Raw genomic sequence first — 17,101 nt, forward strand, 5'->3', positions numbered from 1 at the left:
ATCAGCTGTTTAAGGAATTTGACTCTCTGAAGATGAAACCAGTATAGCTTTGTTTAAAAGAAAAAAATGTGATGGTTATGGTATTATATATGTGAACATATACTGTCCTTTCAAGGCATGTAGTAAATAAATTTAGATATTGGCTGTTTATACAAGGTGAACCAAAACAAAGTACTACATTTCAAATGTTTATTCTACCAAAACTCTACAATATAAAATACATTTCATTACAACACAAGAAAGGGTTTATAAAATAGATTTTTTTCACTGTGTTAAAAGATGATGTCTTTAAGGTGGTGGGTATTATTAGTGATATACTCTTTGAAACAATTTCTGAATTCTCACATGACTCATTCAGACATTTCAAGGGGAAAAGCGGAGTTTCCATGGCAAATATTGTCTTTGAGGTCAGTGTGTGTATACCTTCAACTTGAGATAGCCCCACAAGAGTAAATTGCACGGAGCAAGATCAGGTGAATGCACAGGGAGATCAGCTTCTCTGGAAACATCATTTACAAAACTTGCATGGATCTTCACACGGTATGAGCTGTTACTCTTCCCTGTTGAAACCAGGCATCCACCACAGCAATTTCTTCCAGTTGGGGCCACAAAAACTTGTCTAGCATTTCAATGTAACGTTCTGAAGTGACGGTGACCTTTGTTTCCCCCTCCTCAAAAAAGTAAGGGCATACAGTACCAAATTCTGCAACAGTGCACTAAACTGTAACACGCTCACTGTCTAGCGGTCTCTGATGAAGTTCACAAGGTTTGCTGTCAGCCCAATAACAAAAGTTTTGCTTATTTACACAACCATTCAAATGGAAATATGCTTCGTTGCTGCACATGACAATGGCATCTCGGTGAACGGTTTGCAGAATATTCGTGCACAACTTTCTTTGGCTCTCAGTCTCTCTCAGTGAGTTCCAGTACTACTATCATTTTTTATGGATGAAAATTATGGTCCTCATGCAAAATCCTCCTCAAAGACATTGGAAATGCCAAAGGCAAGAGCATGTTTGCATGCTAAACATCTAGGAGACTGTAAAATAGATGCCCTTACAGTTTTGATGTTTTTAGGCATTTGTACAGTCCTGTTCAATGTTGTACCTGTCTGTCTAAATTTAGCCACCCACTGAAGAATTGTTTTCTGATTTGGGACGTCACCGTTAGGAGGAATGCTGAAGTGTGTTCAGAAGGTGTGTTGTTGTTTTTGAAGAACTCTTTGACAGTGAAAGCACATTATGCCAATTGAAAACTATAAGGGATCACCTATCAAAGGACCCCCACCCCAACCCACTCGGCTGCCACTACCTTGCACAACATTTTGGCTCACGCTGTAGTTTTTAAAGTTTTGATTTAGTTTTTTCTCTAAGTCAAATTTTATTTATTTTTTTCAGTCTAATCTGACCATTTCTACCTGAAATATAATTAAAAGTTTGGATTTTGCAGTGGTTTTGGAGAAAATTATGATTTAAATGTTTCCCCATTGTGCCTTGACATCTATAAACGTATGGTATGTTATTCCCCTGCACCTCTAAATTTAGAAGCATCTGTTTTAACTAGCCAGGCAAATTACCTTTAAATATTTTTCTGTCTTGCTGTGTTCTGTGTACTGCTCTAAAAAGTGCTCTGGAAGACCGTTTGACCTAGTAGATACAGTCAGATAATTTGAAAAGCACGTTACACCAGAAAAATGGTGATAAACATACTATTACTCTGAAGATGTATGTATTTTTTTATACTCATTTTGTGACTAAATAGTCCTGATTTTCAGAGTGATTGTGCTTTTAAAGACTGAGTTTCATTCTACATGAATATTTTGTATGAAGAAATTATTTTTTGATTTAAAGTGCATTTTATTATATTATTAATGATGTTTAAAATAATAACAGTACATGAACAGGTCTGGTATAATTTGCTTTAAACTATAAACCGAATGAAAAGAAATGCTTATTTATAAAAAGTCATCATTTGTATTGCCTTAAAAAACTGAGGAAAATATTTGTTCTTTTAACAGTAGCAATGTCAGAAGCAAACATTGTTAAATTGGCAAAATTAAAATAGAAAATGTTTGAAGTAGCCCAGCTTCACCAAATTGGTCTTGTAAAAGCAATCATGGTAACTGAATATATCAATTGATGTGCTAGTGTGGGATTTGTGTGGGATTAGATATGTGAAAGTCACAGGTTAATCATCCTAACTTAGTAAATACATGATAGTCTTTAAATATTGGGTGGTGTGCTTGACCCCACAGCTCCAGGGTCCTGATTTCCAATCATGGAATAGTGTCTGTCTATGTTGATTATATATTCTCCTCTAATCCACTGGGTTTCCCCAAAAATGTTGTCTTCCTTGCACTTGCCTAATATATGCAAGTTACATATATGTTACAAGTTAATAATTGGCTTTGTAAAAATAAATGTGGGGTTAGTATGCAAGTGTACCCTGAGATGGACAAGTGCCCCATTCTGGTTTCTGGCCTATGTTTACCCAGATGGGTTCTGGCTTCATGTGACTCAGTAAAGGAATGAACACATTCACAAAATGAATGGGTGTAGTAAACATTATTCAATAAATGAATTTGTTTAGGATGAAGAGAACTTTTGTAATGCTAGACAAATACACATTCTATGATCTTAATATATTTAGATATTGCATAGTAAAAAGATCATTACATGTTTGATTACTTACATTTTTGAAGAGTTGTTCTTGTTTTCTAATATGTAAGCAAAGCTGTTTTTATTTAAGGTGGGAGGGAATACATTTTAAAGACTTTGTTGAGGATATACTCCCATTCTAAATTTTTCTTTAACTTTGGCTTTCTCCTTTCTGTATTGTGATGTGCTATATCATATTCCATTTGCATTGGAAACTATGTGAGAACCCACCCTAGGAAAGATACCAGACTATTAACACTAGATTTACCAGAGCCTACGATAAAACTCGTAGATCCGGCCCACCTTAAATCCACTGAAAATGGCAAATATAGGAGGCAGTCAGGATCGAACCGGGAGACTCTTGATTACAAGTCAGCAAGTCTTACCGCTACACCACCCTTGAACCTTTTGTGAAAGCGTTTATTTGATCTCTGGACTTCAGGCATCACACATTTTATAGTTATGCCAACATTTTTTTATTTACAACTAAAACATGGAAAACGTTTCTGTTTTAATAATGTGTTTACACAGATTATTGTAGAAACTGAACACACATGAAATGCATGTGTTCCAAATAACGATCTATTATTTCCACTCTAAAACTCCAGCACTTCACTCCCAGATAATCAATCAAGGCATGAGCTGGGAGAAGTTTGTGTACGTTCTAAGTCGGCTGGGGGGATGGGATACCAGGCTGCTTGTCTTTATCGGCACATTTATAGGACAAAAGACGCTGGCGGCGAGGTGTGAACGGATTTAAGGTGGACCGGATCTACAAGTTTTTTTGTAGGCTCTGGTAATTCTAGTGTTAATACTAGAATGTTCTGGAAGCTTCCGCTTTCCACTAGAATGTTCTGGGAATTCAATCTTAGTACAAAAATGTTCTTTGTTTCTTTTTGTTTACTAATCTCTAAGCCAATTAAGAAACTTGTACAAAAGTGCATATGTACTAACAATACAAATAAAATATTCAGAATAAGTAACGTATAAATGTTTCACAGTCAGGCCAAAATTTAACCAGTAATCAAGCAATGCCTAATTGACAAAAATAAGCCTTGTGGAGAAATGATTCTACAACCATCAACTCTTTGTATTGATTAGTTTGTGGACCACCCTATGTATAGGGGACACCACAGAACCCCACAACCCAGACACAATTGCACTGACACACACCTGGGTTCAAATGACTTGTTTATTTTTACAAAATACATTATGCAGTCGTCTTCTTCCACAATCCAGAATACACAAAACTTTTTTTCCTCTACTCTGCTACTTTTTTTTTTTTAACCAGGATTTGGAAGTACTTGCAGTTCATCAGCACTATAGTGAGAAAGCAGTCCTGGGTCAGGTGGAACTTACATCTGACTGGGGAGTCTCCTCCCAGCAACCCCCAAGGACCCCACCAGGGCAGCTTTCTGGAGTTACAGCTCCCCTGCAGCACTACTGATATCTAAAAGTTCGAAAGATGCTGTCACCCAGTATACTGGGGGAACACACAGCCCTGGGTGGCAGTCACACACTGTCCTTCCCATTTTCTGGCTGGAATAGTCATCCAGCGACATCCTCTGTGAAATATAAGGGCCTTAAGGCCCTTTAAAAAAGGGCAATTAGTAAAATAGTAATATGGAAAAATACTTTGAAAAAACGCAGAAGTAGCATCAGACTGTGATGACAATTACCTTGATGATAGGTAGTGCAACATATGGACACTAAATTAAAGTGAAGTACATAGTATTTTGGTTCTTTATAATGTTAAAAGTGACTTTAAAAACTTTCTTTTTTTTTGTCTTATGGTGCCATGGAGTTAACTTCATTTTAATTCCTTATAACATTTACAACATATCCTAGCATTGTCTTTGCAACATGTGGTGAGTGTGTGTGTGTTTAAATTTCTTTAATTCTTTCTAGGCAAAATTTGAATGACAGGTACAAGTAGTATGTTTATGTGGGGGTGAATATGGGGGTGGGTTAATCAAGCTACTAGCATTGACAGGGTTAACAGATAGATAATATGCATCAGCAGATTGTCATGACTACATTTCTCCTTTTCTACTTTCCCCTGGGACTTTACATGTAAGGCCTGTTGGAAGTCTGTGCTGTCAGATTCTCCCCAGCGGCTCTCTGCTTTGCATTATTCTTCTGAGAAATAATTTGCTCCCATCAGCAGCCTCAGTTCCTGTGACAGATCAAACACACCTCCCTCAGCAAGCTGAGGCATTTTTGATCTGAATTTGTTCTTTTAATCCACAAACATCTGGGTGTAATTTGTCAGGTAGCCACTAAGGACTCTGATTCAAAGGAGTTAATTAGTGAAGTGTGTACTGTTTGTCTGAGTCATACTGGGGAGGGGCCCTACTGTAAATAAGAAAATTTCATTGAAATATAAATATTCTCCTAAGTTTGGAAGCATTACCCGAGGGAAAGAAAATCCAACTTAGACGTTTAGAGGAAAAAGTTGAATTGCTCATTCCTCAATAGAAGTATTTTTAATCAGAACAGCAGCAGGGCATCGATTGGGCTTTCCGCTCCATAGCCATATAGTGAAGTTCAAAGCTGACATTTCAATTTGTACAGGGAAAACTTCTGTATGAGTGAACTGTGAAAGAATGATTGGCTAGTTTATCCCCTTAGAGTGATTTATTGTTGCAGAGAAAAGGCCTGTAAAGTAATAAATAAACAGAGGCTTGTCTTATTCATAGATGAAACTGTCTTTGTTTAGTCGTCTTATTGCTGTTTGTTTATGAACTTAATGAGCCAGATTAAGGCCTTAACTAGTAGTTGTTATAAGCAATGCACCTTAATGTTTTGGTGTATATTGTATTACTTGACAAATCCCAACACTAACTTCTAGAAAGTAACAGAAAATAAACTGTCTTGCTTCTTGTACTATACTTCTATATGAATATGAGTCTGCTCCTAATATTTACCCGTATTGATCAGTACTATAATTTCTCACTGTATTAAACCTATGACATACTATTATCTGAGTCCTGCCCACCTGCTTGCTACTGTTGACACTGTTGATAGTATTCTGTGCAACTGTCACTGCTTCCTATTTAAGATTTTTCTTTTTATAAAGCGGTATTAGATCCCATCAGAAAATAATGGTCATTTATAATCCATGAATTCCTCAAATATAAGCGGATAAGCGGTGGATAACGGATGGATGGAATTCCACAAATATGCTGTTTTGCTACCTCATGAAGCATATTAAAAACCCTAATCAAATATGTCTTTGTTTGAGTCCCAAACAGGAATACAGCAGTTTATTAGACATCTTGATCAGTACAAATAAGTGTGTTTTTGGGGAATTACAATACGAAGTCAAGTCATTAACTCACATAGCATATTAGGATCCAGAGAAACTGAAAAGTGGTAAAGGGCTGAATAAAAATGCCTTAAATATTGATTTTTTTCATTGTTTAGTATGTGTAAATATGGTCACAAAATCGGTTAACTTGTGTTTTCAATGAGGGTTAAAGACTTGCAGTTCATTAGCCTCTCACATATTTCTGATATTTCTCTGCCATTCATACAAACATTTCAAAGTCAAGAACTAAGAGTCTTGCATAAGTATTTAGGCCTTTGTAAAGATGTGTAGAATTTGCTGTATCATAAATGATACAAATCTTCTTTCAGTCTTTTGTTTTATTGCAAATTCACAAATTGAAATCCTATTTTAAAGACAAAAATGATTGTCATCAGCTATTTTACATTAGCAGCAAATTTTCCGTTTTTTGAGAAAACATTGTGACCTTTTCTGCTTTAATAGCTGTACATTTTTACATGTGAAAATAACCGATACTGTATAAGAGTGGAATCTTTTTTATGCCCTTCCAGGCATCACCCATGTGGGGGGAAAAAGATTTTGTGTGAATCTCACCTGAAAAAAAGACAATTTCCATCACAATAAAGTAAAGTAATAAAGACTCAATGCAGTAAAACTCTGTATTGTGATAGGTTGTCACATAATTGTATAGTAAAATTAGCCGAGTTCATCCAAGTGCGAATTAAACAGTATGTCGAATAATATGCCATCTTCTTTAGGCATACTGTTTATTGTGGCAGTATGTGAAAGAACATCCTTGACACATCACAGAGAGTTTTTCATTCCATGGGACGACAATATGAGAATTCCTCACCTCTCACAACCTATTAAATGTATTCAACTGTGTTGACTCCGAGCAAAGACACATATAAGAAAGGGAGAAAGAGGAGGAAATGAAAGAAGAGCTTGTGAGGTGGAGCGACTGTGGTGCTAGATTGAAATGTCGAAATGGGACAAGGATATGATGATTTTCAGAGTGAGTGAATTGGGGAGAGGTATATACTGTATGGTGCTGTGGCAGTGTTGTACGCTAAATGTAGTTTCACTGTCCACTAACAACCAGTTGGTGCCTCTTTGCACGTTCGCCATTACAGCATACATTGAATTCAGATCTGTAACAGGTGTGCAAAGAAGATTTTGTAATAAATTCAATGTTCCTCAGTGAGTAATTCAAATTCGATAAAACCATCCACTGTTGGTGTGCAGGATGCATTTGTTAGAACATTGAAGACTGTAAGAAAACCAGGGAATGTCAAATGGATGAGACAAGCAGTAGACATGTTCGAACTGGAGTATTTGCCGAATTCTCTATCAAGATTTATCCTGTCGCTTGTATTAAATACAAGTAGTGCATACATTTTTAAGAATAATTACTTTAATTGAATTCTTAAATGGAAAATTGGGTATGATAAACTATTTGCAAACTTGTTTAGAAAAATGCATGGTTATGGTAGAACTCATGTGAAAACCCATTTAAAAAAAAAAAAAAAAGAAACCTAATTAAGACGAGATAAATACGCTGCATTGGTTAATTTTTGAATTACTTAATTCCTTAATGAGCACCATTAATGAAGTGACCAATCATACTATTCTTACAAAAATCATTAAATCTTTGTACTGCACCCTAATAAATTCTTTCTCTCCTCTTTACTAAAGCATATATTAAATGTTTCCACTGGTAGTGATATACTCCAATAATATTTTCCTGTTTTGAATGATAACTATTTTAGAGTCAAGTACAGTGCACCCTGCATGGAGTTTGCATGTTCTCGCTGCTTCAACACGGGCTTCCTCCCGCATTTCAAAGACAAGCAAGTAGTATAGAATTCCAGTGGCTACGTTCGCCCCTAATGTGTGTGTGTGTGTGTGTGTGTGTGTGTGTGTGTGTGTATTCGCCCTGCGGTGGCCAGGTGGTGTTCCTGCCTTGCACCTGATACTTGCTAGGATCGGTTCCAGCTTCCCCACGATCCTACTCTGAATAAGCAGGTTTGAAAAATGGATCGATGGAGTATTGTTTTAAATATATTTTGTTTCCCACTTTTCTCTTTAAGTAATATTCATGTTAGAAATGTGTTTGAAAGGAATCTAAAACTTTACTTTTTTATATGGCTACTGTTACTTGACTGTGAATGGCTCTGCTGTCAGTATGATAATGATCCTATGGTACTGTTTTTCTAATTTGGGTCTTCAGATTAAAAATGTTGGAAAAACCTGCTTTAGAAGACTCATCAAGAGTGCAGGGACATTTTCTTCAACATATTGACAGCACACCTGAGGATAACAAAATGTCACACTGTGAGTTGAAGATAACAGGGCTTGTTGTTGAATACTGAAATAGTTCTGAACATCATTTTTAAGCGAGTCTTTTAGAATAGCTTTGTGAATAAGTTGTGTGCCATTGTGTATGTCAGGGAAGTGTCTGCACAAACAGAAAACTGCAATGTCTTGCTGCGCTGTTTTTAACCAGTTGTACTTCAAATAACATTGCAAGGATAATTAGTGTTATTCTCAGAGTATTGTGTTTGTTAAGAACTTTATCAAGTTGGGTTGCTTTTCCACCATGGAAAGATTACTTTTTACCTGTCATTTTTGGGAATTGTGTCTGAGCTTGCAATATTTCAGCAAGCAGTGGGAACTCATTCTTTGCATTCAGTAGAGTTTTCTTCTTTGTTATCTGGGCTTGTTGTTGAAGTAATTGTTGTAGCATATTGTTAATCACTAATCAGTGCCTGTACTTTACATGTAAACTAACTGAAAGTATATTTTGCTTGAAAAACATATGCAAGGGCAGGGTGAATTGGATCTTTTTAACAGTGGCTTTAAACACTCTGCACCTATGGGGTTTCAGAATTCTCTCTGTAGCTTTGCCCCGTTCCAAATACCTGTTAGGAGTTGTCCGGACAGCACTAGAAAGAATCCGTTAAGTGTCAAGGCCCAAAGAATCTCAAGCTATTGAGCCTGGTCACTGCTCTACATGCCCCAGGAAATGAATCAATTAAGAGAACCTATGGTGATAGTAGGGTCATGATGTAGAGATGATTCTCATTCACAGAAACTGGACAGCTTGTTACAGTTATGGCACACATTGGGCAATTTTACATGCGTACAGCATCATTGTAGTAAGTGGTCTTCATTTCAGTCTGCTAAAGCTAGAGTTGAATCCTCTATACCTGGACAATGATTTAATCATGCACAGGGCCTAACCATTTTTGAAATAGCTAACAATTGCTGCTGGATTCACCTGTGACTTCTGCATCATCTATGTGTTTTGTAAGGTGCTGCTACCACTAGCAATCAAGTAAATATGTCAGTTGTCAAAATTGAGTTTTAATTACATTTGTTAAATAGTTTTGTTGCAGTCAGGATTCTTAGGCGGCTTCTATAGAAATAAGCATTTGATCTAGTCCTGGCCAGGTTTGAACTTGACATTTTTCTACAGTCTCTGTATATCAAGTGTGATCCATGGAAATTAAAATTGTGGACTAGGCTTGTCAAAGTCTCACCCTAAAGTAAACAGAGATGCTGTGGCAGGATCTGAGATGAGCAGTTTATACCTGCCAATCAGAGCCGACCCATCGTATATGCAGATAACACACTTTGTGTGGGGCATTTAATCAAAGGGCCAATGTGGTGTGGCCTATTGGAGGTTCGCTGACTTCAGCAATTCATTAGCTCAGAGGGACAGCCAATTGGATTGAACGTTTTTGTCACTTGGTTTATTTGGCTTGAGTCAGTTTACTCCTCCTACAGCCCTAACCTTAACCATAGTGTAACCAGGTGTATCGTGTAATATCACTGTAGTATAATGTAAAGCGACAACCCCCTCAATGCAGTGGAGGTCTGCAGCTTGACTCAAATGGGGTTACTTATTTTTCTTGAATGATCAAATTAAAGTCTTTGATAGTTGCCTGGTGGCGCAGTGGTAGCGCTGCTGCCTCGCAGTTAGGAGACCAGGGTTCGCTTCCCGGGTCCTCCCTGCGTGGAGTTTGCATGTTCTCCCCGTGTCTGCGTGGGTTTCCTCCGGGTGCTCCGCTTTCCTCCCACAATCCAAAGACATGCAGGTTAGGTGGATTGGCGATTCTAAATTGGCCCTAGTGTGCTTGGTGTGTGGGTGTGTTTGCCAAGGATTGGTTCCTGCCTTGTGCCCTGTGTTGGCTGGGATTGGCTCCAGCAGACCCCCGTGACCCTGTATTCGGATTCAGCGGGTTAGAAAATGGATGGATGGATAGTCGCCTGTTGTGATGATTATAAATTAACCAGTAAACCCCCGATTCCCTAAAGAATCGCAAATCCAAGAATGGCAATCACTTTCTGTGGGAATGAAAAATGGAGTGTGGGAGCGTCCTGGGAAAGTTTTCATTTAATTAAATAAATATTTGTACTAAAATTAACCAATTTATTAAACTTAAAATTGAAATGTAATTGTTACATCCTTTAAGTCCAAAATGTCTTTGAGTTGCTGCAATTATAAGTAAAACAGATAGATACTTTATTAATCCCAAGGGAAAATTCACATAAAGGTTTAAATGAAGTAAATTGGAAACAAAAAATTCATAAAATGGTAAATTCAAAATAGTCAATCAAAAATTTCCTTATAAACAACATTTTTAGTAAAGATGGTTTCCTGTCCTTGAATTAGCTCTTGCTGGTATGGCGTAGTTAAAACCTTCACTTTAATGTCACATGAACGGCGGACTCTTGAAAAGGCAACATAAAGTTGTCCATGTCCAAATACAGGCTCAGATAGGTAAATCCCTGCTTTGTCCATGGTTTGTCCTTGGGATTTGTTGATCATCGTGGCAAATGCAGTCTTAATGGGAAATTGGCGTCGTTTAAGTTTAAAAGGTAATTTTGTCCCAACTTTAAGGTTAAGATTGTATTGTGGTAATCCAGCCGGGCTAATAGTGTTTAAATATTCTAATGGGAAATTAAGTTGCTCAGTTTCGTGTTCAGAATCAACACTGTCAGTAGTTAGAAAGACATGGCTTTCTCCAGGAAGCAATCCAATCACTTGGTTATTTATCTGGTCAACGTCAGTAGGTTGTATATATGGTGGTGTGCGCGTTCACGTTCGGGTGGCGGTTGTATTGTGACCTGAAGTTTAGTTTACAGGTTGTGTTGTGTTGTTTGGGTGCCAGCGACTTACTCTGGGAAGCCGTTGGGTTTGACTCTGGGGTGCTGAGGCACTGTTCGCGCGTGCTGCTGGCATCCGTGCATATATATATATATATATATATATATATATATATATATATATATATAACCTTTGTTTAGTAATATAGATAAGGGAGATGGCTTCAAGTCTAAAACCAGTCAGGAACACAGAAAAGTAAAATAAAATAAATAAATAAAAAGGTAAAGAATGAAGAAGCGGCTAGTGCTGCACTTGCAGATGTGTTTAGAAATCTAAATTTGTCCAACTTAAAGTGAGCTTGCTAATATTACAGCAATTACCACTACACTAAAGCTAGCAGCTTACTGGAGAAGATTCTGGGCCTCAGTTTGGCTGGGGGTGGCAGTGGTGCCAATGTTTAGTTTACCATGACAATTTATGTGAAAGACTTTTCAGCTAAAGGTTTAGCAATAAGTTATTAGTTGCCTGAGACAGTAAGTTTTTTTTCCTCAGTGCCAGATGGAGTAGAATAGCTTTGTTCTTCCAATAAATGACATTTTCAAAGACACAGCTATTGAATATAAAGTTACTTTTTCATGCAGTGCTTGGATAACTGGTGCTAAAAAGCTATTCATTAATAAATGTTATAATTTAAAAAGGTGTTATTTGCTTTATCTTGTGCCTTTTACCTAATACTAGATTTTGGTTAAAAAGCTGAAATACTCTGTCAAAAACTTGCAATTATAGAAGAAGTAATAGAAATTGTCCTCAGGAAAGGCATCACATAAAAGAGATTCCAGTGCATGAAAGAGCATAAAGCATGGAGCGACAACTATTGGCAAAACATCTTATGGAGAAATGAGTCCAAATTTGAAATTTTTAATTGACAAGCATGTCCAAATCTTTTCAAGAGAGATGGCACATTGATGCTTGCATGCAGACTTCTATGAAGTACAAGTGGTGGGTCTGTCATGGTCTGAGAATGCAGCCAATGGTGTACTGTATAGGATCTGGTCAAAATCAATGCAATAATGACTGCTGGAAATATAAACATTGTGATGCATCATTCTGTACTGTCGAAAAAAAAAAGATTTATGCCAAATGCTGTAAAAAGCTTGGAAGCTTGGATCACAGGACTACTTTGGAGAAATCATATAGTAGTGCATCAGTTTAAAATAACTACTGTAAAAGAGTAATATGATATAATGCTATATAGTAGTTTCACGTGCAAATAATCACTTGCTTTTCAGATTACTGACTTTTCAAATGTCTTAGGCCACCTAAAATATTTTTACAGTAGTGATATAAGTAAAGTTGGGAAACGCCTACCCATAGAAGGGGTTTTCTTTATTTATACTATTTTTTTTAATTATAGGAACACAGAAAAGTGTGACATCAAAACTTTTGAAAGTGCATATAATTATACAGTGAAGAAAAATTGTAATCAAAACTATTAAAAATATTACTAATATTTTAGATTCTTTTCCTTTGACGGCATGAGTTTTGCCATCAGAGGCGTTCACATATGTCCCCCTTGTTGGCTGTTTCTCCATTACTGTTCTGTCTAGCTTATCCGAAATCAACTCTTGGGTTTATTTAGATCAGGAGACCTGTGGAGTAGTACTTACAGCTTTGCTTTGAGTTATTGTGGATGAAATTGCACAAAAGGAGGGAGATACACTGGCCTGTTTTTCTTGGCTTAAGCAAGCCTCTTCCTCTTTGTCTCTTTCAGTACTTGTTTCTTTCAAAGTAGTTCCACCCCAAAGGCCTGATTCATGCAGTCTCCTCTGAAGAGTTAATGTTGAGATGTATCTGCTGCTTGATCTCCATGAAGAATTTCTTAAGGCTGTAATCTGAAGTGCAGTTAAATAGTGACCTCTGGGGCTGGTGACTCTAATAAAAGTATCCTCTGCAGCAGAGGTAATTCTTGGTCTTCCTTTCCTATGGTTTTCCTCATGAGAATTGTGAATATCATAGTGCTTGATTATTTTTTACTATCCTCAAAGAAATCTGCAAAGTGTTAGAAATTTTCCAGATTAACTGACCTTCATTTCTTGAAGTAAAGATAAGATAAACTGTGTTTCTTCTTTGCTTTTGAGCTGTTCTTGCTATATTATTGACTACTATAACCAGAAATGATGACCTTCTACCAAATTTGGATATTTATACACATCAGCGTAGTACAACAGACATATTTGGCTTAAATGCATTAAAGTTAATCTAATTTCTTTCTTTGTTGAAAAGACAAACATTGTAATTAGGATATATAATTTACCTCCTCTCTAGTCATGGCCAACCTGGACATTAAACCTCCGTATTTTACAGACCGAAAGTTTATAGCAACATTTAACCCCAGAATGCTAAAAACTCTGTTCCACTTTTACAGTTCCTCAGAGTCTTCCACAGCAAGGAAAACTTAATAAACTTTTATTAATATGAGAAAAAAAATAAACATACAACAGCAATCATTTTTATATAACTATACAAAATAACAATCCCAATATATATATATATATATATATATATATATATATATATATATGTATGACTTAGCCAGAACTTGCTGACTGACCAACCAACAACAAGTGGCTCAGTTGATCATGCTTCCCTGTCGGACATCTTAAAACTTCGTGGGATTCCCCAAAGTTGCTGGATGTCATAGCCGGCCTTTACACTGGTACTGTGAATGCTGTACAGAGTGAAGGCAGAACCTCTGCATTTTCCCAGTTGATTCTGGGGTTTGTCAGGAATGTGTTCTTGCTCCTGCCCTCTTCAGTGCTTGCATAGCCTGGGTGTTGGGCAGGGTCATGGAGCCCAGCAGCTGTAGGGCATCTGTTGGTGCAGAAGCATTCATTGATCTTTACTCTTAAGTCAATGGAGTGGAGTGTCCTTGATAAAAATCAAGATCCAGGCCTTTAATGACCTCTTAGGCATAGCCATCTGCAGTGTGTCTGTCTGCAGAGAGAGAGTTGACCGCGTCAAGAAGTTTACTTACCTCAGCAATGACATTTATGTCTCTGGTGACTCTTCCCATAAAGTCAGTAGATGGTCCTTTTTTGAGGGATGGACTGGACTGTGTTTCTGCCATTGGGGTTGCCAACCAGGATCCCAAGCTGTTTTAATGGTTGAGTATACTTAATGTAAAATCCAAAACTATTCGACCACTGACAATGACAGCACTTTTGTTCCCTCTATTTTTTTTTTTTTTTTTTAAACAACGTGCAGATTCCAAACTGATTTTTTTTCAGTCTGAGCTTTTTATGTTCTTTCACAGGGTGTCAGAAACACCTAAAAGAAAAAAAGTGAGGCCAAGCTATTTTTTTAGACTTGGACCACTCATTTCTTCAGCACTAAATGACCATCTTATTTTTTAATTTTACATTTTCATTTTTTCCAGTGGCTGCTTTTCATGCCAATCCTGGTCTTTCATTCTTTAAATTACCCCCTTTTTGTTTGTATCCTGCCCTTCATTATATCTTAGAGGTTTTTCTTTTCAAGCCAAATCCCTAATGAAAGATATGCATATGTTGCACATCAACTATATGTGTGTATGTACAGTATGTGAGTCTGTGTGTGTGTGTGTATATATATTTTTCTTCTTGAGTTACTTTCATTAGTTGTTTGTTTTGTAAATATATGTACATATATTTGTATATGTGTAGGTATATGTAAATTTGCATATATATTTGTATATTTTTGTGTGCATTATAAAATATTAGATCTCCTCCATTAATTTTCCAAGACCACTTTTGGTAAGAAGTCAGCCTGTGGGAGCAGGACTTGACTGCATGGCTGGGACCAACCCCGGATGAGATGATGGTGAAAAGAAGACCAGTTTATTGCCCTAAATAGCATAACATGAATTCCTACATAACACGAAGTGAACAGACGGGGACTATACCTGGAATTGCCACAGGTCCCGTAGCTTTGAAGCAGTAGTGCTGAACAATGCATCCACATATCACACAGAGTTAATTATGTTTTCTAAATTACCAGAATATATTTCTGCATTGTAGTACTTGCTTTAAATTATGTATTCATTTTTTATGAAACACTGGCACTCATCATGCAGTAATAACACATAAACAGTACAAGTGGAGTAGTATATATAATGTAATGTAATATAAGTTATCTAACAAAATGACATCTGAATCTTTTTTTTTTTTTTTTTAAACAGCTGCTGAATTGAAACAGAGTTGGCCAGTTGACGCATGTATTTCAGTTGAAGATATGACATGGGATAACGGTAAATTATTATTGAAGATAGATCAGTGTTTTGATTTTTAGGAGGTTTCTGGTAAATTTTGGCTTACTGAGAATTTATTTATAAATATTTCCAGTATACCGAAAGATGATGAATGGATATTTGAAATAAAGTGTATATTATTTGCATGTTTCTAATAGACTTGGAGTTGGAATAATTCAGTGTGACATTTTATTTAAGTGTTGCAAAATGATCAGTGACTGGACAGTGGCTTTGACCGTTGTGTGTTTGTGGTGGTGGTGTTTTTTTTTTTTATTTACACTCCTGTTTGTTTACGGTAAATGTTGCTTTTTTTCTTTTTCAGATTTACAGTCCTATGTGTTTGAATGTCGGTGTGGAGGAGAATATCATCTTTACAACGATGAAATTGAAGAAAATGATACAGTAATTTGCTGCAACACATGTTCCCTTAGTATAGAAGTTCAACAAAATACTTGATATTTCTATTATGATCCCTATCAGCAACTTTTAATTTGTATTTTTATTGATACTTTTTAAATACTTAAAATATAAAATTTTAATTCATATAATGTGTATTTACTTTGTACAGTGTTTTTTTTTTTTTGGTTGCTGTTTTTAAAGAGACTTTATAAATCTATTCATTTTCATACCTACTTAGTCAAAAAAAAGCTAACGTAATACTGAAGCCTCTCAGAGTGTTATTGATCACCAAGCAACAATGGAGCCTTCATGGAATGCCAGTTCAGTCTACCCACCACATATTTTTGGGATGCAAGTGGAGTGCTTGAACAAATCCCTCAATGGCACAATTAAAATATGCAAATCAAACATAGACAGTAGGCAGGGCAGGAATCAAAACTGAGCCTCTGATGCACTAGGACATCGGCTTTAAACATTTAACCACTGTGCCACCCTATGACTACTGTTAATAAGAGGCTTTTAAAATGTAAAAGGAACATTATTGCATTATTACATGCAACACTGAGGTAAATATTACTTGAGAAAATTACTATATATATATATATATGAGAATTTGGATTTGGCTCTGTAATTTTTGAACAGGAATGTACTATATCAATATACTGTATAGTATACTGAAGAATAAAGTTCCAAAGTTGAATATTGCGGAATTTGACAGTTCGCTGCAAGAAAGATGTTGGTAGAAGTATCAAAAATGGGTCAACAGTCATTGAAAAGACTGTTTACAAGAGTCAGTACCATAAGTTTTTACTAAGTAGGAGAAAGGGCATTAGAAGGAAAACATGACATCTGGTGGGTAACATGGTCTGAAACAAGGAGGAAACATCCAGGTTAACTCATGTACTTTGTGTACCATTCAGATACTCCTCAGCCCTTTCACAAGCTATCAGCCATTCCAAATTCTTGCTGAAGTAGGCTGTAGCTTTTAACCGTTCACACTTTAATTCCACAGTGCCTCCTACCTAAATCCTGGTATCTTTGTGTTTCTTATTATTCCACTTAAAATTTTTTAAGGTGGAGTTTAAATGTCTCCAGTTAATATATATTTGTGCTGGGAGGCAGTTTGTGTCATGTCAAAATCAGTAATGTGCTAAGTGGACTGGGGAGTGTCCTCCAGAGCTACTAGGAAGACTCAGTAATAGATACTTTCATGCTACTGATCTCCATGCTGAAGGCTCAGCATCTTTTGTTCAACAGTGCTTTCTATATTTGTTACATGTATGGTAGGACATGTGTAACTTCCTTGGACAGCAAGATGATCCAGTAAAGCAATACATGAATAACTATAACCAGACCTG

General features: G+C 36.5%; 1 protein-coding gene across 2 annotated transcripts in view; it reads left to right on the forward strand.

Moving 5' to 3' along the window:
* Positions 1 to 16,443, forward strand: part of dnajc24 (DnaJ (Hsp40) homolog, subfamily C, member 24) — a 72,639-nt gene extending 56,196 nt beyond the window's left edge. For both annotated transcript variants that reach the window (XM_039749559.1, XM_039749567.1), the window contains 2 exons: positions 15,276 to 15,344; positions 15,667 to 16,443. In XM_039749559.1, coding sequence (XP_039605493.1) covers positions 15,276 to 15,344; positions 15,667 to 15,800 — 203 coding nt within the window. In that variant the 3' untranslated portion in view covers positions 15,801 to 16,443. The remainder of the gene's footprint in view (positions 1 to 15,275; positions 15,345 to 15,666) is intronic.
* The last annotated feature ends 658 nt before the right edge of the window (positions 16,444 to 17,101 follow it).

The sequence above is a fragment of the Polypterus senegalus genome, chromosome 1 (assembly GCF_016835505.1).
Source record: "Polypterus senegalus isolate Bchr_013 chromosome 1, ASM1683550v1, whole genome shotgun sequence".
Classification (NCBI taxonomy): Eukaryota; Metazoa; Chordata; class Cladistia; order Polypteriformes; family Polypteridae; genus Polypterus; species Polypterus senegalus.